The following is a 27,461-nucleotide window of genomic DNA, read 5'->3' as shown; positions in this document are numbered from 1 at the left end:
ATTTAAAAAAATGTTTATGTTTAGGATCTCACTGAATCATAAAGAGCAATTTTCAATCCTTTAAAAACAAGATGAATACCAAATGGCACAATGGAGAAATGCATGGCCTGGTTTTCTCCCTGGCCAGGGCCTTCTCTTCAAATTTTCACTTTTTGTTTTTGCCAGTCCTGGGGCTTGAACTCAGGATCTGGGCTCTGTCCCTGAGCTTCTTTTGCTCAAGGCTAGCACTCTACCTCTTGAGCCACAGCTCCATTTCTAGCTTTTTCTGTTTATGTGGTACTGAGGAATTGAACCCAGGGGCTTCATGCATGCTAGGCAAGCACTCTACTACTAAGCCACATTCCCAGCCCCTTCCCTTTAAATTTTCTTCCCTTTACTTTACATTGAAGGGAGGTACAGAAGCACAGAAGCTTATTTGATAGGAACTAGTCTGTAAAGCAGACCATGGCATATTGTGAGAATTTGCTGGATGGCTGTGTGGGGAATGGAGGAATGTTTTAGTTGTCTACAAACAATAATAATCCCCCAAACTCAATTTTGATAGAAAAACCAAAGCTCAAAAGTGAAAGTAACTTGCCTGAGTCTTAGAAATGGACTAGAGAACATGTCTTATTATTACGTAGTCTGGTGTTCTGTTCTTTTTATTAGGTGTCAGCTTAAGAACCAGGGACAAGATTATATTAAGCTGTCACTTCCTAATCACCAGGAGAACCATCATCAAAAAGATTTGTTAGGGCTGGGAAGTTGGCTCAGTGGTAGAGCGCTTGCCTTGCATACCTGAGGCCCTGGGTTCGATTCCTCAGCACCACATAAGAAAAAAGCTGGAAGTGGCACTGTGGCTCAAGTGGTAGAGCACTAGCCTTGAGCTGAAGAGCTGAGGGACAGCGCCCAGGCCCAGAGTTCAGCACCCACGGCCGACAAAAAAAAAAGAGTATTTGTTGAACTGGGAATGTAGCAGACTGCTTGCTTAGTATGCATGAAGCCCTGTGTTCAATCCCTCAGTTCAACATAAGGAGAAAATGACAGAAGTGGCATTGTGGCTCAAGGTGGTAGAGCGCTAGCATTGAGTAAAAAAGTTCAGATATTGCCCAGGCCCCAAGTTCAAGCCCCATGACTGGTCAAAAAAAAAAAAAAAAGTGTTTGTTGGTGATACCAAGTGCAGGTGGTTCATGTCTGAACTCAGGAGGCTTAAAAAAAGAATTTGATTGTGTTCCTATAATCAACTGAATGATTTAGATTCTAATACTGAAGAAGGTAAATGGGGCTTATGTTTCTTTAAAAATCATCTAAAATTCATTTTCTTTTCTTCATTGAATGCCTCTTTGATTTAATGGGGGTACTGTTTGATACTCAGGAAGAATGAAAAAGGAAGGAGAGATGGATTTGGGAAGTGAATCAAAGCATTCTTGCCAATTTCTAAATAGCGCCCTACTATCACTCCTGTCAGAAGCTGGGCAATGCAGCTAGTAAAACCTCAAAAGCTCTCTGAGAGCCAGAAAAATAGATAGGAAACTTTTTCCAGATGTCTGTCACCAAGTGCTAGGTTGCGCGCGCGTGTGTGTAGCTAGTAAAACCTCAAATTGTGTGTGTGTGTGTGTGTGTGTCTGAGTTTATGAAACTCATACTTCATGCTCCATACTTTCTAGCAGTATACAAAAATAAAATTTCTGTTGGGATATGTTTCCTCGTGGCATGGTACCTAAAGTAAAGGGTCAAAGAAAGGTAAGTGGAGAGAAATGGGTGATTTCCCAGCAAATGCTGGGAGGTTTTGACATCACAATAAAGAGCAGAACACACTATTGGAAGGCAAATATGCTTATCTTCCTATGATGTTTCTCTTGTTGACTTTCAGCAAAGGGCTTCTCATTTTTGGAGGATCATCATTTTACTAACCTCACAGTACTGTCTTCATTTTGTCCTCTACAATATGGTACATTGCTTAAGAGTATAAGCTTTGCTGTCAGTCAGCTTGAATTCTGCCTCAACCACTTACTGAGTGCCCAGGCTTATGTTTACAAGATGGTGATGCAAATAAATTATGTGGCTTGTAAGTACTCAAATAAATGTTAGATACTTTTTGGTTGTTGTTGTTTAGCTGTGGGGCTTGAACTCTGGGCCTGGGCACTGGTGTCCAGCTAGATATTTTTATTTATTTATATTTATTTATTTATTTATTTTTTGGGTCCAGTCGTGGGATCTGAACTCTGGGCCTGGGTGTTGTCCCTCAGCTCTTCAGTTCAAGGCTAGTGCTCTACCACCTGAGCCACAGCGCCACTTCCGGCTTTTTTCCCCTGCTTATGTGGTGCTGAGGAATCGAACCCAGGGCCTCACGCATGCGAGACAAGCACTCTACCACTGAGCCAACCCATATTTTTCCTAGCCCCCATATGTTTATTTTTTTATACAACTTAAAAGGTAAAAAGTTACAACCTTGGCTGGGTCCAGGTGGTTCACATCTGTAATATTCAGGAGGCTAAAATCTGGAGAATCACAGTTTGAGGCCAGTCTGGGCATAAAAGTTTGCTAGACTTCATCTCCAAACTAACCAGCAAAAAGAAGAGCTAGAGGTGTGACTTAAAAGAGTTAGCACTTAAGCTGGGCACCAGTGACTCACCTGTAATCCTAGCTACTCAGGAGGCTGAGATCTGAGGATCATGGTTCAAAGCCAGCCTGGGCAGGAAAGTCCATGAGACTCTTAACCTCCAATAAACCACCAGAAAACCAGAAATGGTGCTGTGGCTCAAGTGGTAGAGCACTTGCCTTGAGCTGAAGAACGCAAGGACAGCTCCTAGGCCCAGAGTTCTAACCCCACAACTGCCCCCGCCTTGCCACCCCAAAGTCAGCACTTAGGCTAGCAATCTCGAGTTCCTGAGTTCAAACTTCAGTACCATACAAAAAAAGTTATGACATGGAACCTTCCCACCATTACCCCACAGTATAGAAATTTACCTTCAAGGCTAGAAATTCCTGGTAGGGAGATAGGTTTTAACTGGGTAGCTTTCTCAATTTTGTCTCCAAGAAACTGTGAAAATTTTGGCAATGCTGAAGGCTTTGATGTAAAATGCTGCACTTGTTCTGTAACAAATACATACACTTTTAGTATAGTCAATTTCAACAGCAAATTAAACAAGCACTGAAGGTCACTATTTAGGGAAATTGCCTATGTATTCATTTAAAAGAAACAATTAAATATTAAGTAGCAGAGATTATGTAATGTTAAAGTCTTGGACTGAGATATGCTGGTGGGCAAGTGAGGATGAATCAGTATTATGCTAACATGAAGGTTTAAAGCAGCAGTACCCTGAAAGATGTTATGAAGGTGAAACACCTCTAATTTGAGAATCCATAATCTGAAATGCTTCAAAATTCAAAAATTTTGGAGTGTTGACATAAGTGGAGAAGTCCACATGTGATGGTCACAATTAAAATTGCCATCAGGCTATGTATTTATTTTCAGACTTGAGTAATATCTCATTATGTCTATACAAGTATTCCAAAATTTGAAAAAAATTTGGAATCAGAAATACTTGAGGGCTCAAACATTTCGCATAAAAGAGATTTACTCAAGTGGTAGTAGAGGTTAGTATTATATGCCTTTAGATGGTAAGGCAGATGGCAAAACACAATGAGAGGGGCTGGGAAGGTGGCTCAGTGGTAGAGCGCTTACCTTGCATGCATGAGGCCCTGGGTCCGATTCCTCAGCACCACATAAGCAAAAAGAAAAAAGCCAGAAGTGGCACTGTGGCTCAAGTGGTAGAGCGCTAGACTTGAGCTGAAGAGCTGAGGGATAGCACCCAGGCCCAGAGTTCAGGCCCCATGACCAGACCCCCCCCCATCAAAAACAACAACAACAACAAAAACCCACAATGAGATGGTAAAACAGCCCAGTGGTTGGATATTAATGATGTTTTGACTTCCTGGGAGATGTGCTATAAGCCTAGTCTGGGAGTATATGCTACCAGCTGAGCTGGAACAAAGGCTGTTAGCATAAGATTATGTAGCACAGTGTTATAAGGCCTCTATGGTAGTTCTGCTTTTCCAAAACTACTTTTTCCAAAAAATACTTGTAGGATGATAGATCAAAGCCAACACTGAAAAATGCTTTTGTTATCTTCTCAAAGGGCCTAAATCAGTAAAGGTTAATTAATGCATTTGCTATATAACTGTCTCTACCTAAAGCCATGTGCCCTCCCACCCCAATAGTTCCATTATGCTAATGATTTTCAAAAGTGCTAATAATATTTATTTTTAAGTAAATTTTATGCACTTACAAAATGGAAAGGCTCATGAACAACATTTAGGGCTGGTTTAGAATTCACTACGACAGTAACATTTTTACCTATAATTGGATGCAGACAGCATGGAGAAGTCTATTTCCAGCTAAACATTACCCATTCTTCCCTTAATAGACTAGAGTACAAATCATGTACAAAATGGTTTTACTAAATGAAAGCAAAGTGCATCAGCTTCATCTCAGTGCGCTCAGGCATTACTCACTTGGTTCGATCAGTGCTGCTGAAACACCTTTCCCACTCTGTGTGGGAGGCAAGTTGCCCAAGCCTGCGTGAAATATTCAAGAAGCTAGGCCTGCACTCACCTTTATCTGCAGTCTCTGGAGGACTATTGCTTTCAGGTTTGTTTGTGAGAGCACTGATCAGCTGCAATTTCTCTCGTAATTTGGATACCTGAGAATTTGGGCTATCTTCTTTCTGCTCAAAACAAAGATCACAGAAAGTTTAAGGCAAGAGGCCTCAAATGAGCCTCCACTATTGTCCACAGCATTTGTAGCATGCAGTTCTTGACCCTCATTTGTCAATGAATTGATGAATACTAGAAATACCTTTTTTCTCAGTGTTGGTAAGTCTCTAACTGGATTTGAGGCTAGACTATTAAGGAAAGATTACGCTCTACTCACTGACTCACTGTGAACATTTGCCTGATGGAAGAAAGCATGCAAGCATCAGCAGTAGAGGAAATGTACTATTGCTCAGGTATCTGTGCAACACCCATTTCCTAAATGAGGACAGTGCTTTCTGGAAGTTATTTCACACTAACTAAATAACTGTCCTAAATATATCATATCACCAGTGACTAGACCACATGATGCACAGGATTTTTATTGCTTGTGCTAAAACTGGGATTTGAACTCAGGGCCTCTTGTTCTCACTTGGTTTCTTCCTCTCAAGGCTGATGTTCTACCACTTGAGCCATACCTGTATTTCCAACATTTTGCTGGTTAATTGGAGATAGAGTCTCACTGATTTGTCTGCCTGGATTGGCTTTGAACAGGGATCCTCAGATTCAACCTCCTGAGTAGCTACTAGGATTATAGGTATGAGCCATGTCACCTGTGGCTCCCCCTTCCCCCTGTTTTGTCGGTCATGGGGCCTTGAACTCTGGGACTGGGTCAGTGTCCCTCAGGTCTTCAACTCAAGGCTAGTGCTCTACCACTTGAGCCACAGCACCACTTCCAGTTTTTTGGTGGTTTATTGGAGATAAGAGTCTCACTGACTTTCCTGCCCGGGCTGGCTTTGAATTATGATCCTCAGATCTTAGCCTGTGGAGTAGCTAGATTATAGGCCTGAGCCACCAGCACCTTGCTCCTACCCTGCCTTTCTAATGAAGCTAAACTCAAACCACAGGTATTTCCTCTCCAAGTCTCCCTATAGTGATGATTCAAATGGTAGGGGAAATCATCAGGAACAAGGAGCTACAGTATTTTTAATTGAAATTTTACTTATTTTCATCTTTTTTTTAAAAGTTCCTCCCTCATACTACACCTCATTCCCAGGATGATCAAGAATGACATAAAAATAAGTTTAATTAATTGCTCCTGATAATGTGAAAAGGCCTGATCCTATGTTTATTAGAACATCAACAGATCTCACATTTCTTTCATCTAATACTTTTACTTGACTATTTTTACTTCTGCCCTAATATTACTGTTTAGCAGGCTATTTAGTTTACTTAAGGAGCTCCAATATGGACACATATAACAAAAATCAGGTACTAAATGCTTATTGTAAGGAGAAATTAAGTATGGTTAGGATGTGTTGATGAAGTAGGAAAGGAGTCCGGAAATAAAGACAAGAAATGTATGTAAAATTGTTTACTGGTATTATGTTCTGATGTCTACTGTTAAACTATCAACTACTACTAAAATTTGATTTCTCCTCACCCTCTTCCTCTTCCCCCCCCCCCCTTTGGTATTGGGAGTTTGAACTCAAGGCCTTATGCTTTCCAGGAGGTTTTCTTACCACTACTACTTTCTTCTTTTTCTGGTAGTGTTAAAGTTTTGAATTCATGGTCTCACACTTGCTTGGCTTGTGCTGTACCACTTGAACCATACCTTATGCTAGTTATTTTGGAAACGAAGTCTAATGGACTTTTTTTGCCCAGGCTGGCCTTGAACTACAAACCTTCAGAACAGTAAGAATTACAGGCATGAGCTATTGGTGCCTGGCCACTATTACTTTCAAACAGTAACCATCTGTTATTTTTTTTGTACATATTATTTATATTTGGTGCTAACGTTTTTTTTTTTTTTTTGTCGGTCGTGGGGCTTGAACTCTGGGCCTGGGCGGTGTCCCTCAGCTCTTCAGCTCAAGGCGAGCGCTCTACCACTTGAGCTACAGCGCCACTTCCTGGTGCTAACGTTTAAAACACTTTTTGCAGAAGCAATTCAAAAACTCAATAAAAGCCCAGCTTATAATGCACCAAGACCTTAAATATATGTGACTTTCTATTACAAAATTGCTAAGGATGAAAAATAAAGATAGACAGCATTGTATCACTCTGGTACTAGTGGATCACATCTGTAATCCTAGTTAGGAGATGGAGATTGGAAGGATCATGGTTTGAAGCCAGCCGAGCAAAAAGTCAGTGAGACCCATCCCCCATCTCAATCAATTAAAGCTGTCATCCCAGCTCTGCAGAAGTATAAACAGGTACTGCAATCCAGGCTGGCCCAAGCAGAAACACAAAACCCTCTCCCAAAATAACTAACGCAAAAAGGGTTGGGAGCATGGTCAAGTGATAGAGAAGTTTTAGCACCTGAGACCAAACTGCTGTTTTTGAGAAGGGGACAGACAGATGCTGATGAATTTGTTTTTATTTCAGGGAGGCCCCCGTTATTTACCTTTACATTCTGGGTTTTCACAATACCGGTTCTGTTTGCCTCTGGATCCACAGATTCTCTTTTCAGAGTGGCAGCTCTGTTCCCCACCTTGGTAGGCAAAAATGACAAGAGAAAAGATTAAAGACAGGCCTTAAAACTTGAACAACACAACATTTTTAAACAAACTGAAGCTTATTTAACAGGTCTTGCACCACTTGCAACAGGAACACCAGAGTGGAGGCAGAATGGAAAGGGAGCAAGTCAAAGCAGAAGCTGGGGACTTTACAAACTTTAAAACTCTGAAGCATGAAAAGTGAGAGAACTTTTATCCAGATCCACATTGGGTACTCTGCTGCTGGGAGAAACAGTGGGGCATATGGATATTATTACCAATTTTCTCTGCTGGATAAAAATATGAAAGGACAGGGCAGGGACAGTAGGGGGAATCTGGGGGTGGTAAGTTTTCACAATAAGCCTTGAAAACCTTCCAGGCTTACTATATTCATCAAAACATCCCAAGTTCCCTACTTAGCCTAGCTAGGTTCAAAAGGGCTTTAAAAACTAGGGTTCCTTTAATCTTCACAGCTTTGTACTAAATTACACACCCTTCTAAATCAGGAGGGGCTGGTAGAGGGGGATAGGTCTTCTGCTCCACCCTTCAAAGCCATGTCTGGGCAACTTGCCAAGGCTCCCCCATGGCACAGCATTTCAAATGCTCCTTGCCTTGTGCCAGAGTTCAACTTTACTTGTCAGCTTGCTTCCAGCTTTGTGGATACTTGAATTTATAGTACAATTTCCTGTGTTTGGTTTCCATTTTTTTAGATGCCTGTGTCTTTGCTGCTTGACACCTTTTAAAGGTTGGGGCCTATAACAGAATAATCCATATGTGGATTCTGCATGCTGTGTAGGTAAAAGGTGATTTTAAAAAGCCCATATTAAAGTATTCATAAACAGGTGGGTCAGCCAGCATCAGAAACTTCATAGGTGACTCAATTTTCTTATGAGGGGTCAGAGTCACTGACCTAATGTATTGAGCTAGTTTATTTTAAATGGTTCTCTTGACATTATATGCCAAGAGTTCCCCTTGATATTCCGACGAAAGAAAGCTAAATTCAGGCTTAAAAGAAATGGCCAAAAAAAAAAAAAAGGTAACTCATTACTCCTATTTCTAACATCTTGGAAAAGATCAGGAAGACCTCAGACCTCCTTTGGAAATGTGCTTAAGCTTCCATACTAGATAAGTCACTGTAACATATTAGGAGACTTGTGATCTCTGCCAACAACTTGTGATGGTAAGGCCTTGGAAAGCAAGTTGATGCCGCCACAACTCCCTTTCCAAATGTACTGGCACAGCCTCTGTCAGTCACATCACAGAGCTGGTAGAATGACTAAAGGAGACAGGGATTAAGCACAACACAGATGTTCTCAAGAACAGTGACAAGTCTGTTCTCAAAAGGAGGTAGAATCTCATCTACATATAGACAAAATACATTGCAACAAGAACATGTCACAAAAGAAATGCTGTAAATGCTTACCATTCTGGAAGTCAGGTTTGCTTTCTTTTCTACCTTGCTCAAAGCAACCATATCACTTTCTATCAGGTTGACTCTCTGCGTAAGATTAGTGAGTGTCTCATTCATCCCCTCGAGTTTAAGATCATTCTGTCTCTGGTACCCCACTATGGCACTGTTTACCTCCTCTAAAGAGTTGTGAAGGTACAGGACATCCTAGAGTAGAAATAAATCAAGTTGCAGAATGCAGCTAAAGATTGCTATTAGACAAGCAGGCCAGCAGCACGGAACAACTATTTCTATGCCAAATTATTGAAGCAAACTCCATTTTCCCAGCTGTAACCATCCATCTTCTGTCCCTGCCTTGTCCTTCCCCCAACTCTAAATTGCTCCCACTTTACTCCCCCTGAAATGGTATGATCTCAGTTGGACAGAGGGAAGAGGAAAACATATGTGATTCCCTCTATGATCCCAGAAAGCAGAGTTTGGGAATTGATTTCCCAGTGTTCACCTCACCTGTTGGCAGGAAGGCTGGCTGGGTTATTAACTGAAAATCCCATTAACTTAATTCATCAGAACAAGACTACCTTAGGAACAATATCAACTATTAAATTGGTTCATGTAACAAAACCATAACAAGTAGTGCATTACTGATTGCTACTTAAAAAGAAATGATGCCTACAGGTTTTAAAGGGTTTTAAACTCAGGAAAGAAATTCTTTTCAGTGAAGATTTCCTTTATTTTGCTTAATGTGATTCTGAACTCAGTATTCTTTTTTACTCTCTTCTTTCCTTTTCTTTTTAGAGTTAAGAAAATTCCAATTTTCAACACTATGCTTCCTGCTGGGCACTGACTGCTTCTGTTTATTCTCTTAGCTACTCTGGAGGCTAATTGAGGATTTAGCCAGCAAAAGCTGAAAAAAAAAAAAAAGCTGAAAACAGCGGCATGGCTTAAGTGGTAGAGTGCCAACTGTGAGCAAAACAGATGAACAAGCGTGAGATGCCCTGAGTTCAAGGTCTAGTAGTGGCAAAAAAAAAAAAAAAAAAAAAAAAAAAAAAAAGGAGAAAGAAATGCTTTAAGGCAAATACTCTGTTATGGAGCTTTATCCCCAACCCTAGATTGAGGTTCCCCCCTTTCCCCCATAGACCAGGAAAATGTGATCATTCTATGTCTTTCAAGATGAAAATGGAATTTACCCCACTGACTGACATGCAGAGGAAAAGCAGTGTTCAAAGGATAGCATTTTAGATTGCCTAGATGCCAGCACACATCCTCCTCTACCAGCTCTTAACAGGCAAATAGATACATAAGATATTGATTGAGGTACCATAACACTAAGACTAAACCCTCAGGCTGCCTCTATAGTCCATCATGGCCCAGAGGTAAAAAGTACCTGTTTCCAATTCTCACTGTGGGTTTTATTGTCAAGTTCTGATGAAGGTGATGGTGATGGAACAATCTGGTTGCTTCCATTGGTCTCCTTTAAGAAATGTTGATTCTAAAAAAAAAAAAAAAAAAAAAAAAAAAGAAATGTTGATTCTGTTAATACAAATGGAGGGTGAGATAGGAAACAATTGCTAGATCTACTTAACCATCTGGAATGGTCCTGGAACATTCTAGCCTCCCCCAGGATACAAGCAAGATAATTGGGCCTTTCCTTCTTTTCTATTTTCCTTCTTAGTCATTCCATCCTCAGAAATAGTTTTTTGTTTTTTTTTTATCAGTGTCTCCTCTAGTATCATGTTTCATGCTTGCAAAAGACTCAGCTTTCAATTCTATCTACTGTTTAAGTTACAGATTATACAATACTTGTCACATGTTTCTGATTAGACTTTTTAAGCAGGTTCAACTAGGTAGCAAGTTGGTACCATGACTCTAATACAGAAAAGTGCAAGCAGGAGTATCTACTTTTTTATAGCATTTGCAGATCTCCTTACCATATCACTCTGCAGGAACTCCAGAGTTTTCTTGTGTTCATCCACAGTTTCCTGCATTGCCTCCACAGCAAGATGGACACTGTTTAAAGTATTGCCAATAGAAGCTACACTCTGCAGACATATAGAAGAATGTCAGTTCTCCCTTTATAGCAGCTCTACTAAGATTTGACTGACAAGCACTTCAAATTGTACCACAGCATTATTTGTCATAAATACACAGATGACACCATTATGACAATCAAGGCAATACGCACCTTTCACCTCCAGAAATTTCCTCATGCTCCTTCTAATTCCTTTCTTTCTGACCCCAGGCAACCCTAACACACTTTTTGTCACTTAGGTATTACTTTCCATTTTTTAAAACTTAACATAAATACAACCAGTGAGCAATAACTTCCTTCCTTCCTTTCTCCTCCCTCCCTCCTTCCCCCTTTCTCTTTCCTTCCTTCCTTCCTTCCTTCCTTCCTTCCTTCCTTCCTTCCTTCCTTCCTTCCTTCCTCCCTCCCTCCCTCCCTCCCTCCTTTCCTGTCACTGCTTTCACTCAGCACAAATAAGATTCATTGATGTTTTAACTACCTATATATTATATTCCATTGTATGGCTATAGCACCTTGCTTATTCACCTGCTCATAGATGTTTAGGTTTTTTTTTTTTTTTTGTCGGTCATGGGGCTTGAACTCTGGGCTTGGGCGCTGTCCCTGTGCTCTCCAGAACATATGGAGAGGAGTATTTAGAAGAAATGACAATGTTAAAGTTAACTGGGCACCAGTTACTCCCTTCCGTGTGATCTCAGAAGCTGAGATCTGAAGATTGTGGTTCAAAGCCAGCCCAAGCAGACAGATTCAAATGACTTTTTCTTCTTTTTTGGTCAGGCTTGAACTCTGGGCTTGAGCTCTTCAGCTCAGGCTAGCCCTCTACCACTTGAGCTACAGCACCACTTCCAGTTTTCTGGTGGTTTATTAGAGATAAGAATCTCACAAACTTTCCTGCCCGGGCTGGCTTTGAACCGCGATCCTCAGATCTCAGCCTCCTGAGTAGCTAGGATTACAGGAGTGAGCCACCGGTGCCCGGCTAAATGTTCCATTTTTTTTTTTTTTTGGGTCTGGACATGGGTCCTGAACTCTGGGCGTAGGCACTGTCCCTGAGCTCTTCAGCTCAAGGCTAGTGCTAGTGCTCTGATGTTTAGTTTTTTTCAGTATTGAAATTAGAAATAAAACATTCCTGCAAGTCCTTATGTGGACTTGTGATTTTATTTCTCTTTTTCCCATTATTACAATATTTGAGGTAAAGGCTGATCATAAGGTAGGTAGGTCTATACTTGACCGTGTGTGTGTATATGTGTGTGTGTGATTCTCTTCAGTATACTCTTTTTCCCATTATTACAATACTTAAGGTAAAGGCTGATCATATGGTAGGTAGGTCTATACTTGACCGTGTGTGTGTGTGTGTGTGTGTGTGTGTGTGTGTGTGTGTGTGTGTGTGTGTGTGTGTGTGTGTGTGTGTGTGTGTGTGTGTGTGTGTGTGTGTGTGTGTGTGTGTGTGTGTGTGTGTGTGCGCGCGCGTGCGTGTGTGTTGGTTCTGGGGCTTGAACTCAGGGCCTGGGAGCTGTTTCTGAGTTTCTTGGCTCAAAGCTAGCTCTCTATCAATTGGGCCATAGTTTCATTTCTAACTTTTTGGTAGTTAACTAGAGATAAGTCTTACAGATATTTCTGCCTGGGCTAGCTTCAAACTCTGATCATCAGATCTCAGCTTCCTGAGTAGCTAAAATTAAGGAGTGTGTCACTGGTGCCTAGCTTATACTTGCCTTCTGGAAAAACAAACAAAAAAGAAAGCTGAGCACCAGTGGCTCACACCTGTTATCCTAGCTACTCAGGAGGCTGAGATCTGAGGATTGAGGTTCAAAGCCAGCCTGGGCAAGAAAGTCTGTGAAACGGTTATCTCCAATAAACCACTGAAAACCAGAAGTAGTGCTGTGGCTCAAGTGGTAGAGTACTAGCCTTAAGCTGAAGAGCTGAAGGACAGCTCCCAGGCCCAGAGTTAAAGCCCCACCACCAACAAAAAAAAGAAAAAAGAAACCTGCCAACGATCTTCTGAAAAGATTTTTACCATTTCTGCAGTCCCACCAGTAGTATTAAGAGAGTTTCCATTACTCTTTATATTCATGAATACTGATGTCTCCAATTTTAGTCATTTTAGTAAAGTGTACTGCTATCCTATAATTTTAAGTTACACAAAACACTCATCTAATTACTATTATTGTTGTTGTAGTTGGTTTTTTTTGGTACTGGGGATTGAACTCAGGCCTTCAGGTGCTCTATCACGTGGGAAAATATCCCCAGCCTTCCCATGTTTTTATTTTTATTATTGTAATGATTTGTGCAAAGGGTTTTCACTGTGATATTTTCATACATGTATATATGCTCATGTTGGCCTTGAAATTACGATTTACCTTCCCTGTCTTCTGAGTAGCTAGGATTACAGGTGTGGGCTACCATGCCCAGCTGAATGAGAATAGGAAATACATGTTTCCCCTTGTACATTTAAATAGTTTCCTATACATAAAAATCTAAGCTATCTTCTGGATTTAAATGATTTTTCTTAGAGGAAAACCAAATCCTTCCTAAAGTTCACAAATCAGGGACCCATAAATCTGGGACCTATAAATCTGGGACCCATAGATAAGGTTTCCCTTAAACTACCCCTGTTAAGTCCTGCAGTAAACAGATGGCTAGAGCCAAGTCTGTAGACTGCCCACTGGGTCAGGAGTGAATTTTTACTTTATTGTTTTTGTTGGTGGTCATGGGGCCTGGGCATTGCCCTTGAGCTCTTTTGCTGAAGGCTAGTGCCCTACCACTTTGAGCTACAATACTACTTTTGGTTTTCTGGTGGTTAACTGGAGATTATAGTCTCAGGGACTTTCCTGATCCAGCTGGCTTCTAACTGCAACCTTTAGATCTCAGCTCCTGGGTAGCTAGGATTACAGGTGTGAGCCACTGGTACCCGGCTGAATGATGACTTTTGAACAAAATGAGGTAATATATATTATTGGCTCTAGGAAACAGTATTACAGAGATTAAGAAAAAATTCTACTTGGCAGTTATTCCTCTTCTCTAGATTTTTTTCAGCAACTATTGGACAGAATTAGGTCTTAGAGGATTAAGTTATTTTGCTTTCATTAGAACTAAGAAACCCAAGTATATTGGGAAGTCATTTAAAAAAGTTCTGTCCTAAGGAACATCCAAAAAAGCGCTACTATATGATGGGCTGTAGCCTTTTATTGAGATATGCTGACAATCCATTGTCACATTATTATTTTTAACCATGACAATTTTTTGTTATACTGATATTGAAGAATCCAACAGAACAAGAGGTAACATTTTCAGTATTAAGAAAAAAAAATTATATACATTAAAGTTACATATCTGGTCTGATTTGCTACTTCAATACTTAAATATAAGCCATATAAAGCAGTGCCCAGCATTATTAATGCGAGGCTTTGCAAAGAGACAATGTACAGGGTAGAAGTTTCTAAGCTGGGATGCTGTGTAAGCCCTGTTGTTATAAAAGCTACAAGCATTCACAGATACCTACTGTTAGGAAATTCTCACTTGCTGGATGTATGAGCCCATTAGAACAGCACCAAGATAGTAAGCTCTTGTTTAGGGATTTTTTTTTTTTTTTTTTAAAGCAGCAGCTGACAGAGCCATGTAAACTCAGCAATGAAACCCTGAAACTAATATTCCTATTATCTGCAAAGTGCCTGGTACATCCTGGAGGAAGCTCTACAAATGTTTACTCAATTAATGAATGCAAGGACAGATCAATTTCCTTTTCTAATGTAATACTGTCAGAATTGCTTAGGTACTGGAGGCCACAAAAGCCTGCCCTTTCTCACTTGACTCCTGGGAAGGACAGGCTTTTGAACAAAACTTATAAGGAGCTAGAATCCCATCAGTAGAGCAATCTCAGTACCTGTACTTAGCACATACCTTCTGAAGTCCCTCTACCGTGGTGGGCAGGCTAATTAGGTCTGCAGCTGACTTAACATTGGCTTTGAGGTGATTTACTGCAGAAGTTAACATAGATATCTGGAAGGAAAAGAGTAAAAAAAAAAAAAATCAATGAAAACACAGTATGTGAAGTGGATGCTTCCCTTCCAAGTTCTACAGTTGAGATATATATATATATATATATATTTTTTTTGGTTCCGGTCGTGGGGCCTGAACTCTGGGCCTGGGCGCTGTCCCTCAGCTCTTCAGCCCAAGGCTAGCGCTCTACCACTTGAGCCACAGCGCCACTTTCCGGCTTTTTTTTTTCTTTTTGCTTATGTGGTGCTGAGGAATCGAACCCAGGGCCTCAGGCATGCAAGGCAAGCGCTCTACCACTGAGCTACCTTCCCAGCCTACAGTTGAGATATTAAAAGCACCTGTCAGCTCACAGTACCTTGGATAAGGTTCAGATTCAGGAGGTGACAATAATACCCCTGCCCAATTTAAACTAATGCCAAAGAGGAAAAGGTGTGTGTTGTTCTTTACCCTAGTCCTGCCAAGTTGCAAGGTCCAAAAGATGCAGTGATTACCACACAATCCTTCAACAGTTGGACAGGAAAAAAGCTAATAATCAAGGACCACTTCATGCTTCATATTGGTAAAATATAACACCTCAGTTATTTAACTGAACTTTTGTTCCTGTCCAGGTGGGAACATACATTATAAAGTAAAAGCCCATCATCACAAAATACAGTCTACCGCAACCATATCCCGACAACATGAATAGCACTTTCAACTATTTGGGGATTTGGTTTAATAATGTGATTAATATTTCAAACTCAATAGCTCAACCAAAGCATTATTTTGTCCCCTGAAGGGGTCAATAAATACCCACTGACTCACTGACTGATGCAACAAATGTATGAAAAAATAAGAAGTGAATAAAAATAAAATGTGGCTTTCCTTCTACTACTTAGGGATAGACTATCTTATATAGAGTACAAAGGAATCTGTATAACTTTCAATTTCAAGACTCAGAGATCATTTTCTAACAAGCCTCGCAGTATGACTCAAAACACTCTTCAAAAGATCTCACCCTCCTGAGTAGGTAGGATTACAGGTATGAGCCACCAGTATGCCCCCCACTTGTAAACAGACATTTTGATACAAAATATCAGATGTGTTCTTTAGTAGAGAGATTTAATCATATCATTCTTCAAAGTGTTCCAAAATATAGTCTTACTTACCAACATCCTAATTCCATCCAAAAACAAAAAAAATGAGGACTGGATACATGGCTTAAGTGGTAGAGCACCAGCAGAAAGTCAAGTGAGATCACAAGACTCTACCTCAAGAAAAAAAAAAGTGAAAAAAAAATGATAGGCTAAAAAACCAACACAAAAAATGTGAGAAACCTCAGGCTCAGGGAGATACTATCAATAAGCCTCTTAAGAATAACAATTACTAGAGCAGAGTACCCGTGGCTCACACCTATAATCCTAGCTATTCAGGAGGCTAAGAATCACAGTTCAAAGCCAGCCCGGGCAAGAAAGTCTGCAAGACTCTTATCTCCAATTAACCACCAGAAAAAAACAAAGTGGTATGGTAGTAGAGTGCTAGCCTTGAGCTGAAGAGCTGAGGGACAGCTGACCCAGGCCCAGAGTTCAAGCCTCATGACTGACAAAAAAACAAAACTAAACTAAAGAATAGCAATTACATGAAGTTTTCAGGAAATAGGTATTTTCATGAATTGTTTTGGGAATGTAAATTGGAGAAGGCTTAATAAAATTGCTTTCAAAATCTGAAATATTGCTGGGTACCAGTGGCTCACACCTGTAATCCTAGCTACTCAGGAGGATCAGGATTATGGTTCAAAGGCAGCTTGTGTGTGCTGCAGCAATCTATGAGACTTTTATCTCCAATAAACCACTAATAAAGGAGCTGTGGCTCAAATGGTACAGCACTAGCCCTGAGCAAAAGAAGCTCAGTGAGAAGGCCTAGCTCCTGAGTTCAAACCCCAGGACTAGCACGTATGTGTGTGAACACACACGCACACATAAACACACAATTGAAGTGTTCATATTCTTCATTCAACAACTTCAATTTCTAGAAATCTCTCTTGAAGACTACTTGCTCATGTGCACAGATATATACAAACAAGGATATCCAAGTTTCCTTATTTATAATAGCAAAGTACTAGGGTGGGGGACCTAGCTCAGTGACACAGAACTTGTTTAGTGTGCATGAGGCCCTAAGTTTGATTCTCAGTAACACAAAAATAAAATAAAATAAATCAAGAGGTAGAAATAATCTAACTAATTACCACTAGGGATACAGATACACGTGTGTCCTCTAAAAAAGCAAGGTACAGAAAAACCCATATTCAATGTCCTCATTTATTTACAAATATGTACACTAGCCATAAGCTAACTCATATTAAAAGCTATTATGGTTTTGTAAATACACAGAACAGACTGGAAAGATACAACTCATACTACTGACTGCAAATAACAATGTAGACTGAAACACAAGTACATGCATGTGTGTATGAGGATTAAAGGGAAACTTAAATAGGATTTCTATATGTTCTGCATGTTCTATATATTCTGTAGGTTCTATATGTTTTATTATATAAATCTTTTATTCATATCAAAATTTTAAGATCAAAAGTGACAAAAATACATACACATAGGAAAACAGTATCACATAACTTAGGAAAAGGTTTGGAAGATTTCTTTGACTACCCTTTACTTTCATGTCCTCCACTAGGCCTTCCATAGCTATCAGAACATGTCTAGCAATAAAGTGGCTGAAAGGGAACACCTCTCCAGGTACATTTTTACACATTCTTACCAAATAAGTACAGAAGGACTGGGAATGTGGCTTAGTGGTAGAGTGCTTGCATGAAGCCCAGGGTTCGATTCCTCAGTACCACATAAACAGAAAAAGCTGGAAGTAGCACTTTGTCTCATGTGGTAGAATGCTAGCCTTGAGCAAAAGAAGCTCAGGGATAGTGCTTAGGCCCTGAGTTCAAGCCCCAGGACTGGCCAAAAAAAAAAAAAAAAAAGCATACAAGAGGCCCAAAGCCAATTTAATGGACAATATAGGCCCCTTTCAATTATGTGGTTTACCTTTCAGCCTGGAGGCTGAATTCCCACTGATAATAACTGGCCAGGACTGAAAGAGACAACAAGCTCTGAGTAGAGACTATTCACCCAGGTGCTACAATAACCTGGGCCTATAGCAGAGCTAGTATCAAGTATCTCAGGAATGGCAATGACCTTGTAAAAGGCCAGTATGGCTGGTATGACAGCTGTGTGTGTGTGTGTGTGTGTGTGTGTGTGTGTGTGTATGAGTGTGTGTGTGTGAGTGTGCGTGCACACGCGTGCACATCAGTCCCACAGCTTGAACTCAGGACCTGGGTACTGCCATACTGCCCTTGAGCTTCTTTTGCTCAAGACCAGTGCTCTACCACTTCAGCCATAGCTACATTCTCAGCCTTTTTATTTCTGGTAGTTAATTGGAGATAAGAGTCTCATGGACTTTCCTGTCTGAGCTGGCTTTATTTATTTATTTTGCTGGTCTTGGGGCTTGAACTCTGGGAATGGGTACTATCCCTGAGCTCCTTTTGCTCAGGGCTAGCATTTTTTTTTTTTTTTATTGTGAAAATACTGTACAGAGGGGTTACAATTACATGGGCAAGATAATGAGTACATTTCTTATCAAGCATTGTAGCCTCTTCCTTTGTTTCCCCTTCCCATCCCCCCCCCCCCCCATCCTCCTCTCTCAGGGCTAGCATTCTACCACTTGAGCTACAGTGCCACTTCTGGAGATACTAGTCTTTCAGACTTTCCTGCCTGGGCTGGCTTTGAACCACAATCATCAGATCTCAGCCTCCTGAGTAGCTAGGATTACAGGCATGAGCTACTAGTGCCCAGCTGACAGTTTTTATTTCATCCCAAATCAGAGAAGAAATGGAAGTAGGAATAGGTAAAGTAGGTACTAATTCACCTTTCCTCGTTTCATAAAATACTCTAGGTGTAGGGTTTTAGCTGGATAACTGAAATAGGATGCTCTGGAGAGCTGACCATCAGTTCTGCAGTTACCTAACACACTTAGGGCATTTTACTTACTCAGACCTGAATCACAACTCTGGTCATCAGAACTCAGCTATATTCTTATAAATTACAAAACTAGATTCCCATCTTCCAGTCTTCCTCTCCTCAGTGGCGTAATGCCAAAATCTGTGGAAAACTACAAGACTGAAGAACGGAGGGGCACCTTTCCATTACTGTTTCTAGAACTCCTCTGGCCTCAAGTAGGCACATTCTAGAATGTGAGATTAGATTTAAGTATTATAGAAGTTATCACTGAATCATATTTTGGGATTTGAAGGGTCTAAAAAGTTGAATTAAATAGAAACCATTAAGAAAAAAAAATCACATTTCAGCCAAAAGATAAGTCATGACTTTCATTCATTTATATGAATCTTTATTAATAGAATTAAAAACGGCTACTAGAGATCATTTGTTTAATACATCATTTAATACTATAAAGTTGGAAATGTTACTTTTTTGCCTTGGGGATAAAATTAAGTGTTCTTTAAATAGTAAGAGTTACTACAACAATCATAACTCTCCCTAGCAGGGATCCAACAATGGAATCTTTGAGGAGTATCTAGTGAATCCTGTAAGAGATATAAAGGTGGAAGGTAGAATGGGAACGTGGAAAGAAAATAGGCTCCCAAGACTTGAATATTCAGTGTTAGCATCACTTGGATGAACTTGGATAAACTATGTTAACTTTTCAAGGCTCTATCCATTTTTTTATCTTTAAAGTGGAGATGCTACTTTCTACTTCATATAGCTGTAGAAACAAAGGGTATCACATATATGCATCTAACAGTGGCCTGAACAAAGAAAACATTTAGCAAGTGTTATCTTCATTGGCACTATAATCACTATATTCTGTAGCAGCATCATAGTATAATTTTCTGGTGATTTAGATGGGTAGGCAAAATAAATAAATAAAAGGAAAAAAATCACAAAGGTATTTGGACTGAGTGCTTACAAAGATACAGAGAGTATAAAGAAGGACACTCCAGTGGGTAACAATGCTTGATAGGAAATGTACTAATTACCTTACTCATGTAACTATAACCCCTCTGTACAGTATCTTTACAATAAAGAAATACAAAAATTAAAAAGAAATAAAGTAAAAAAAGGACACTCAAGGTCTTTCTTCAGAATGGCTCTTGTTGACTTTATATCTGCTCTCTTTATACCCGAAACTAAAGCTTAAAAGGAAAGACTACAATTCCTGGAACACAATGTGTTTCCTTTTTCTATTCTTTTACAGTCCATTCTCCTGAGTAGGTAATTATTGTGTAAAACAATGCAGCAAACTCTGAATTAGTGAATGCTAAACTATTGCTCCTAGGGGAAATAAAGGGTCGGGATTTGGTGAGTCCTGTGGTCATAACATTTTTATTAATCTATCAATATAATACATAACCTTGTTGTATGTGTTTGTTATTTAATGCATAATTGTTGATTCATTAGCATCAAACTCACAGCCAACAGCACTACAAGTCATGCCTAAAGGAAGTCTACCTGATATATGTATTTATTTCGTGTGGAACATCAGTCGTCTTGCACTTAGAACACTAAACAGTACGTAGCATGGTTCTTGGAGACATTTAAACAGAGAAATCATCCACAGAAAGGATAAATATGTGAATAACGTGACACTAAAGATATCACAAAAAAAGACACTTGTTTATAGTTCAAGACCTCAAACAATTAGCTGAAACTCATTTTTTTTTGCTGCTATGCATGTCATAACTAAGTGCAAAAGCCTCTCAAACACAGATTTGGGGTGAATTTGTAAATGTGTAACTAACAAATTATAAGGATTAGCTGTACTTTTTATTGCCTAGAGAGCTTTCCTATTTCTACAGAGTTCACTTGGCCAAGTTTTATTTCCCTGCAGGACTCAGTATCTTTGGGAAACCTCTCTTGACCCCAGTCTGGGTTGGCTATATATGTAAGTATCTCCTCACAATACCATTTGGCCTATTGCTTATTGCTTGTCAAGCTATTTACAGTTATTTACTTTCTCATCTCTTTCATTTGTCTGAAAAATTCTTTTTTTTTTTTTTTTTTTTTTGTTGGTCGTGGGGCTTGAAACTCTGGGCCTGAGTGCTGTCCCTCAGCTCTTAAGCTCAAGGCGAGTGCTCTACCACTTGAGCTACCAGCGCCACTTCCGGTTTTCTGGTGGTTTATTGGAGATAGGAGTCTCATGGTCTTTCCTGCCCTGGCTGGCTTTGAACCGCGATCCTCAGATCTCAGCCTCCTGAGTAGCTAGGATTACAGGCGTGAGCTACCAGCGCCCGTTGTCTGAAAAATTCTTGAGGAGAGAAATAATGTTTTTAAATTTACTATGGTCTGAATGTTTGTTTCTCCCTAAAATGTATATGCTGAAACATAAGCCCCAATGTTATGGCATTATGAGGTAGAGTCTTCAAGAGGCCGTAAATTCAAATATCAGTACAGCCAAAAGAAATATAAATTTAGCTGGATGTGGTAATCATAGCTACTTATGAGGCTAAGGATGGGAGGATTATCATTTAAGAATAGCCTGGGCAAAAAGTTCCTGAGATCTTATCTCAACCAATATAAAGCTTGGTATAGTGAAGAGTATCTATCATCCCAGTTATGTGGAAAGCCTAAATATTAGGAACAAGGCCCAGGCTGGCTGGGGCAAAAAGTAAAACCCTATCCAAAAATTAACAAAAGCGTGGGCTGGGAAGGTGGCTCAGTGGTAGAGCGCTTGCCTTGCATGCATGAGGCCCTGGGTTCGATTCCTCAGCACCACATAAGCAGAAAAAAAAAAAGCCAGACGTGGCACTGTGGCTCAAGTGGTTGAGCACTAGCCTTGAGCTGAAGAGCTGAGGGACAGCGCCCAGGCCCAGAGTTCAGGCCCATGACTGGACCCCCCCCCCAAAAAAAAAAAATTAACAAAAGCAAAAAGAGCTGGGATTGTGGTTCAAATGATACAGTACTGGTCTAGCAAGTGGCATACCTTGAGTTCAAACTTCAGCAACACATACACAAAAAGAAGAGGTAAGCCAGGCACTGTGGCTCATGCCTGTAAACCTAGCTACTCAGAAGGCTGATATCTGAGGATCACGGTTCAAAGCCAGCCTGGGCAGGAAAGCCTGTGAAACTCTTTCTTTTTCTTTTTGTTTAATTGTGAAAATACTGTACAGAGGGGTTACAATTACATGAGCAACGTAATGAGTACATTTCTTATCAAGCATTGTTGCCTCCTCCTTTGTTTCCTCTTCCTATCCCTTCCCATCTTCCCCCCCCCTCACATTCCCCCCCACCCCCAACCCCCTGGCCAAAGTTGTAAAGTTCATTTTTCGACATAACGCCTTGTACATCTCATTGCTGCAATGGGTTCTGTGAGACTCTTATTTCCAATAAACCACAGAAAACCGGAAGTGGCACTGTGGCTCAATTGGTAGAGCTTAAGCTGAGAAACTGAGGGACAGAGCCCAGGCCCAGAGTTCAAGCCTCACGACAGACCAAAAAAAAAGAGGCAGTCTTTCAGATATGATATAGGAGGACTCTATTGTCATGAATGGGAGGTTTATAAAAGAGGTCCAAGAAAACTCTTTTTCCTTTTCTGCCATATGAGGATATAGTAAGAAAGCACAATGTACAAAGCAGAGAATAAGCCTTTGTCAACTACCAGATCCGCTGACACCTTGATCTTGGAATCTAGCCTGCACAATTGTGAACAACCCAATTTCTGTTGTTTATGTTACCTAGTATATATAACAGCCTGATAGACTAAGACATAATCCAAAGCAGCTCAGCAAACATTTGTTGAATTAATGACCTTCAAAGAAAGGGAGATACTTCCTAAATGGTCAAGAGGGAATGGGTATAATATCAGAGACTTCATGCATAAAATAAGAAATACAAATGAGGTTTTAACTACTAAAGATCTTTCAAAGTAAAATTTGATTTTAATTTTCTCAAACTGATGGCTTTTTTTCCCCCCAGACTACATTTACTTCAGCCCACTTTGTGATAAGGACAAGTTTGTATTAAGTGATGTAATACATTTTCTTGTATTAAACCATCCTGAATTGCTTTGAAATTGCCACTAAAAGCATCTTGACAGTTACTTATAAATACAGAAACATAGTTAAATATTAATTTTACTTTTATAGCTATTTTAGTTCAGAACAAATACTTTTTACTTGAATAGAGTTGTGTAGCATTAATTTTAGAAAACCACTCAGAGTGCTGAGTTCCTTTTGGAAACCACATAGAGAGCTCTGCCTCACCACTGCCTATCTCTGGGCCCAGACCAGCAAGAATTCCTCTGTATTAGGTTATCTTCCTAGTTACTCCTACAATCTCTGAAGGTATAGTAAAGCTAAAATGGAAAGAGATTCAATGCAACCATCCTATGTATATCCTTATATATAAAGCCCTAGGACTAAAGTAAACTTCTCTATGTATATGCTTCCTAAAGTACACCTTGTATTAAAAACAATGGCCAAACAGAGAACAAAATTATTCTTTGGTGTCTAGATTCCTAGTTAGAGAACTCAGAAACCAAAACCATAGATGTGAAAATGTATGTGTCTTCAAGTACCCTTTCTTCTTTGGCTCTATGTCATTTTTTTTTTTTTAATTTTTTGTCAGTTGTGGGGCTTGAACTCTGGGCCTGGGCACACTGTCCCTCAGCTACTCAGCTCAAGGTGAGCACTCTACTACTTGAGCCACAGTGCCACTTCCAGTTTTCTGAGTGGTTTTTGGAGATAAGAGTGTCACGGACTTTCCTACCGGGGCTGGCTTTGAACCACAATCCTCAGATCTCAGCCTCTTGAGTAGCTAGGATTACAGGCATGAGCCACTGGAGCCTGGATCTACGTTATTATTTTTTTTTAAAGGGAAATAGTTGATTTTGCTTCTTCATATGGAACAATATTATCTTTGACAACTGGAAACCAGTAGATGGCTCCAGGAAAGATGTTAATTATCTTTCAGCACTTCAGTGTGATCTATTTTCCCCTGCTGTAATCGCTGACCAAATTACTCATTTGCTGTGTGAATGTAAGAAAGGGAACAATTGATATTATTTTTTGCACAAAAGGAATGAATATCTGTTTTTCCCTAGTTGTTCAGAGTGTAAAGATAAATGGCAACTAGTAAATACTAGGTACTAAAATCTATCAGCTATTTCATGCATGATTAAAAAATAGAAATGTGTAGAAAAGAAAATATCCTAAGGCATCATAAGCAATGTTCAAGGTTCTATAGGCAGGGAAGCCCAAGAGCCTGCCACCAGCAGGTGAGAACCTTTCTGCTTTATCATATCAGAGGGCAAAATATACATATGATAAGACAGAACAAATGTGCAGGCTTCAGTTTCTCTTCCTCTTTCTACCATCAAGAGGGCTCCACCTACAGGAACTCATTTGATGCTAATTATTTCCCAAAGGTTCCATCTCCAAATATGAATCTGGAACTAAATTTCCAAAACATGAACTGGAGAACACATTCAAACCACAGTATACATATTTATTGCATAATGATGTATAATCCTTACTGTTTCTGGCAAAAGTTTGAAAGCCACTTCCCTGGGCCATTAATGTGTGTGTGTGGTGTGTGTGTGTGTATGCCTGCTTGCCTGTTAATGTGGGTGTGTGTGTACGCGCGTGAGCACGCATGCGTGCCTGCCTGCCTCTACTAGGACTTGAACTCAGGGCTTCAGCTTTTTCACTCAAGGCTGGTACTCTACCACTTGAACCACACCCTGTTTCTGGCTTTTTGCTGGTTAATTGGAGAGAAAAGAATCTCACAAATTTTTGTGCCTGGGCTGGCTTCAAACCATGATCCTCAGATCCCAGCCTCCTGAGCAACTGGGATTACAAGCATGAACCATCCATGCCCTGGTGGACTTTGGTTTTATGTACTAAACTACCCTCCTCTAGACCACTATTAAAAAAATTGAGAACTGGGACTATAGCTATAGCAAGGGCAACTATATCCCCTTTTATATGTAAGATGCTACATCAACACCCTTAGAATAATTTATTTTTTCCAGTAGATTCTTTCCTTTAGAAGCAAAGTCTACAGAGCTCAGGACAACTTAGGGACTGGAAAAGTTTATGCTCCCATGTTTTCTTGCCTGGTCAAGGTACTTAACTAACTCTTCCATTTGGTATTAAGCTATTCCAAAATGACTACTATATTCATTGATAGTTTGAAGATTTGTTTTTAGCAGAGTGTCTAGAATTACATCCCAAGACTGAATTTGTAAGTTTGTAGATTTTTTTTTTTTTTGTCAGTCACAGGACTTGAACTGGGCATTATCCCTAAGCTCTTGCTCAAGGCTAGTGCTCTACCACTTTGAGCCACAGCTCCAATTCTAGTTTTCTGGTGATTAACTGGAGATAAAAGTCTCACAGGGCCAGTTGCTGGTGTTTCACATCTGTAATCTAAGCTACTCAGGAGGCTGAGATCTGAGGATCATCGTTCAAAGTCAGCTGGAGCAGTAAGGTCTATGAGACTCTTACATCTAACTAACTACCAGAAAACTGGAAGTGAGTGAAAGAGCTCAGGGATAGCATCTAGGCCCTGACTTCAAGTCCTATGACCAACAAAACAATAACAACAAATTCTCATGGGCTTTTTTGCCTGGGCTTGTTTGAACTATGATCCTCAGATCTCATTCTCCTAAGTAGTTAGGGTTGCAGGAGTAAGCCACTGGCACTCAGCAGTTTGTAACTTTTTTTTTTTAAAAACAAAATAAACTTCATTATCTAGTAATAATAGGATATCTTTTTCTGGGGGTTGGAGAAACTGACTAAAGAATTTCCAACTTCTAACTTGATGAAAATATTGTTCATTTGCAGAAAGGTTTAGCATTTAAAGTATTTGGTAAGTACATTTTGTGTCACTACTGAGGCTTGAACTCAGGGCTTTGAACTCTTGCCCAGCTTTTTGACTTCTAACTGGTAAACTCACAAGCCATGCCTTCATTTCAGACTTTTTGCTATTAACTGGAGATGTGTCTCTGGGATCTGTCTGTCTGGGTTAGCTTCCAACTTTGATTCTCAGATCTCAGCTTCTTGAGTAGTTAGAATTATATAGGGTCTGTGATACATAGGAGCTCCCACTAGTAAGTACACTTTAAACCACTAGAAAACTGGAAGTGGTGCTGTGGTAGAGTGCTTGCCCTGAGCTGAAGAGCACAGGGACAGTGCCCAAGCCCCACGACTGACCACACACACACAAAAAAAGTCAAACCACCTGAAGTGAATTCCATATACTTATAACCAACCAATTGAAATTATTTATAGCTTCAACAGAAATAAAATATATGTTTGCTACCTGCTTATTCATTTCTGTGATGTTGATCCAGACTCTGTTCAAGCCCAGCTCCCCAGATTCAATCTTCTCAAGTTGTTTCTGTTTGCCTAGGAGGTCTTCATTAAGTTTGGGAATTTCCTGGAATGAGCTTTTCTGATTAGATTCCACTAAAAGCAAAAATAAGAACAATTACAAATAGATGTAAATGAAAAAGTGAATATGGGCTAGGAAATAAGATGGCTTAACAAAAGTCAGTTCTACATTGATAACGATATAACCCACATTTACTACCTATGCTATTCTTTTATTTATGTAAATATACATCTTCAACACTAAACCATCTTTTTTACTGAAACTAATTCACTACTGGCAATGAACCGTAAAAGTCAGGTGACTTAGGTTGTAGAGTGGCTTTAGAGGTAGAATCCTAACTTAACATGAACAAGGATCTGAGTTTAATCTCTCCTTCTTTAAAAAGCATTTTCCTTTTTATTTTTTAAATTTTATTTTATTTGTGAACATACTGTACAGAGGGGTTACAATTACATGGGCAAGATAATGCATACATTTCTTACCAAGCATTGCAGTCTCCTCCTTTGTTTACCCTTCACCTCCCTCCCAACCTCCCCCCTTCTCCCTCCCACCCAATCCTTCCCCCTCCCTCCCCCCCACCGACATTGTAAAGCTCCTTTTTGACATGACAATTTGTACTTCTCATTGTTGCAACAGGTCCACCTGAATCCTTAAATGACTTGTTTTTCCCCATCTCCTCCATAAGTTATACTGACATCAAATATATTGAAAGCGGGGGTTATACTGTGGGGGAGGGACATACAAAGCAACAAAGAAACATTTTCCTTTTTAATAGACATAAGATATTGATAATGGATGGTTCTCCAGGAAAGAAAACAAAAAACAAAAACATCCACATCATATTCTTTCCCAAGTCTTAGAGTACCTAACTAGTTATTATGTACTTTCTTTAAAACCAAAAACTGACTGATCAATATAAACAATTTACTAAAACATAAGCTCCCAAGACTTGGTTTTGCTCAGTTTTGTATGGTCTGCTCTTATAATATATCTGGTACATTTTAGATGATCAACATGTATTATCTGAATGAATCTGGCCTTTCGGTACCTCCCAATCATGTTTTGTTTTGTTTTTTTAAATCACTTTACCTTCCTCTTCAATCTAACAAAGAAAACAAACAAGACCCAAACAAGCTCAGAAACTGAGGGTGGTTGAGCAAGCCTGTTATATAAAAATTTTAAAAAAATAATAAAAGAAATGTTACTTTTATTCATTGTTTAAAAATACTTGCCAGTGGATTTCATTATAAATAACACTTCCCTAAGTGCTTTTAGTACAGCTTTTGATTTATACATGGTTTTTCATCCATCTCTGACAGCAAGAATATTTTACTCTCAGTCTAAACTAATGTAATATGTAACAAACATCCTTATACATTTTCAGTTAGGCTGTAAAGAAAACTGCTGGAATGCGT

The 27,461-nt window shown here is 39.7% G+C and overlaps 1 protein-coding gene across 2 annotated transcripts in view; it reads right to left on the bottom strand.

The window, feature by feature from the left end:
• Efcab14 (EF-hand calcium binding domain 14) overlaps positions 1–27,461 on the bottom strand; it is a 40,828-nt gene that overhangs the window by 3,993 nt on the left and 9,374 nt on the right. The window contains exons 3-10 of one of the 2 annotated variants that reach the window (XM_069987306.1): positions 25,975–26,120; positions 14,555–14,653; positions 10,566–10,676; positions 10,022–10,126; positions 8,653–8,844; positions 7,139–7,225; positions 4,598–4,709; positions 2,950–3,075 (exon numbers count right to left, since the gene is read on the bottom strand). In XM_069987306.1, the coding sequence (XP_069843407.1) occupies positions 2,950–3,075; positions 4,598–4,709; positions 7,139–7,225; positions 8,653–8,844; positions 10,022–10,126; positions 10,566–10,676; positions 14,555–14,653; positions 25,975–26,120 (978 nt within the window). The remainder of the gene's footprint in view (positions 1–2,949; positions 3,076–4,597; positions 4,710–7,138; positions 7,226–8,652; positions 8,845–10,021; positions 10,127–10,565; positions 10,677–14,554; positions 14,654–25,974; positions 26,121–27,461) is intronic. The other variant, XM_069987307.1, reaches the window with a different exon arrangement.

Source organism: Dipodomys merriami, unplaced genomic scaffold (assembly GCF_024711535.1).
Source record: "Dipodomys merriami isolate MVZ:Mamm:240054 unplaced genomic scaffold, mDipMer1.0.p SCAF_34, whole genome shotgun sequence".
Lineage (NCBI taxonomy): Eukaryota > Metazoa > Chordata > Mammalia > Rodentia > Heteromyidae > Dipodomys > Dipodomys merriami.
This window is presented reverse-complemented; position numbering and strand designations above follow the sequence as displayed.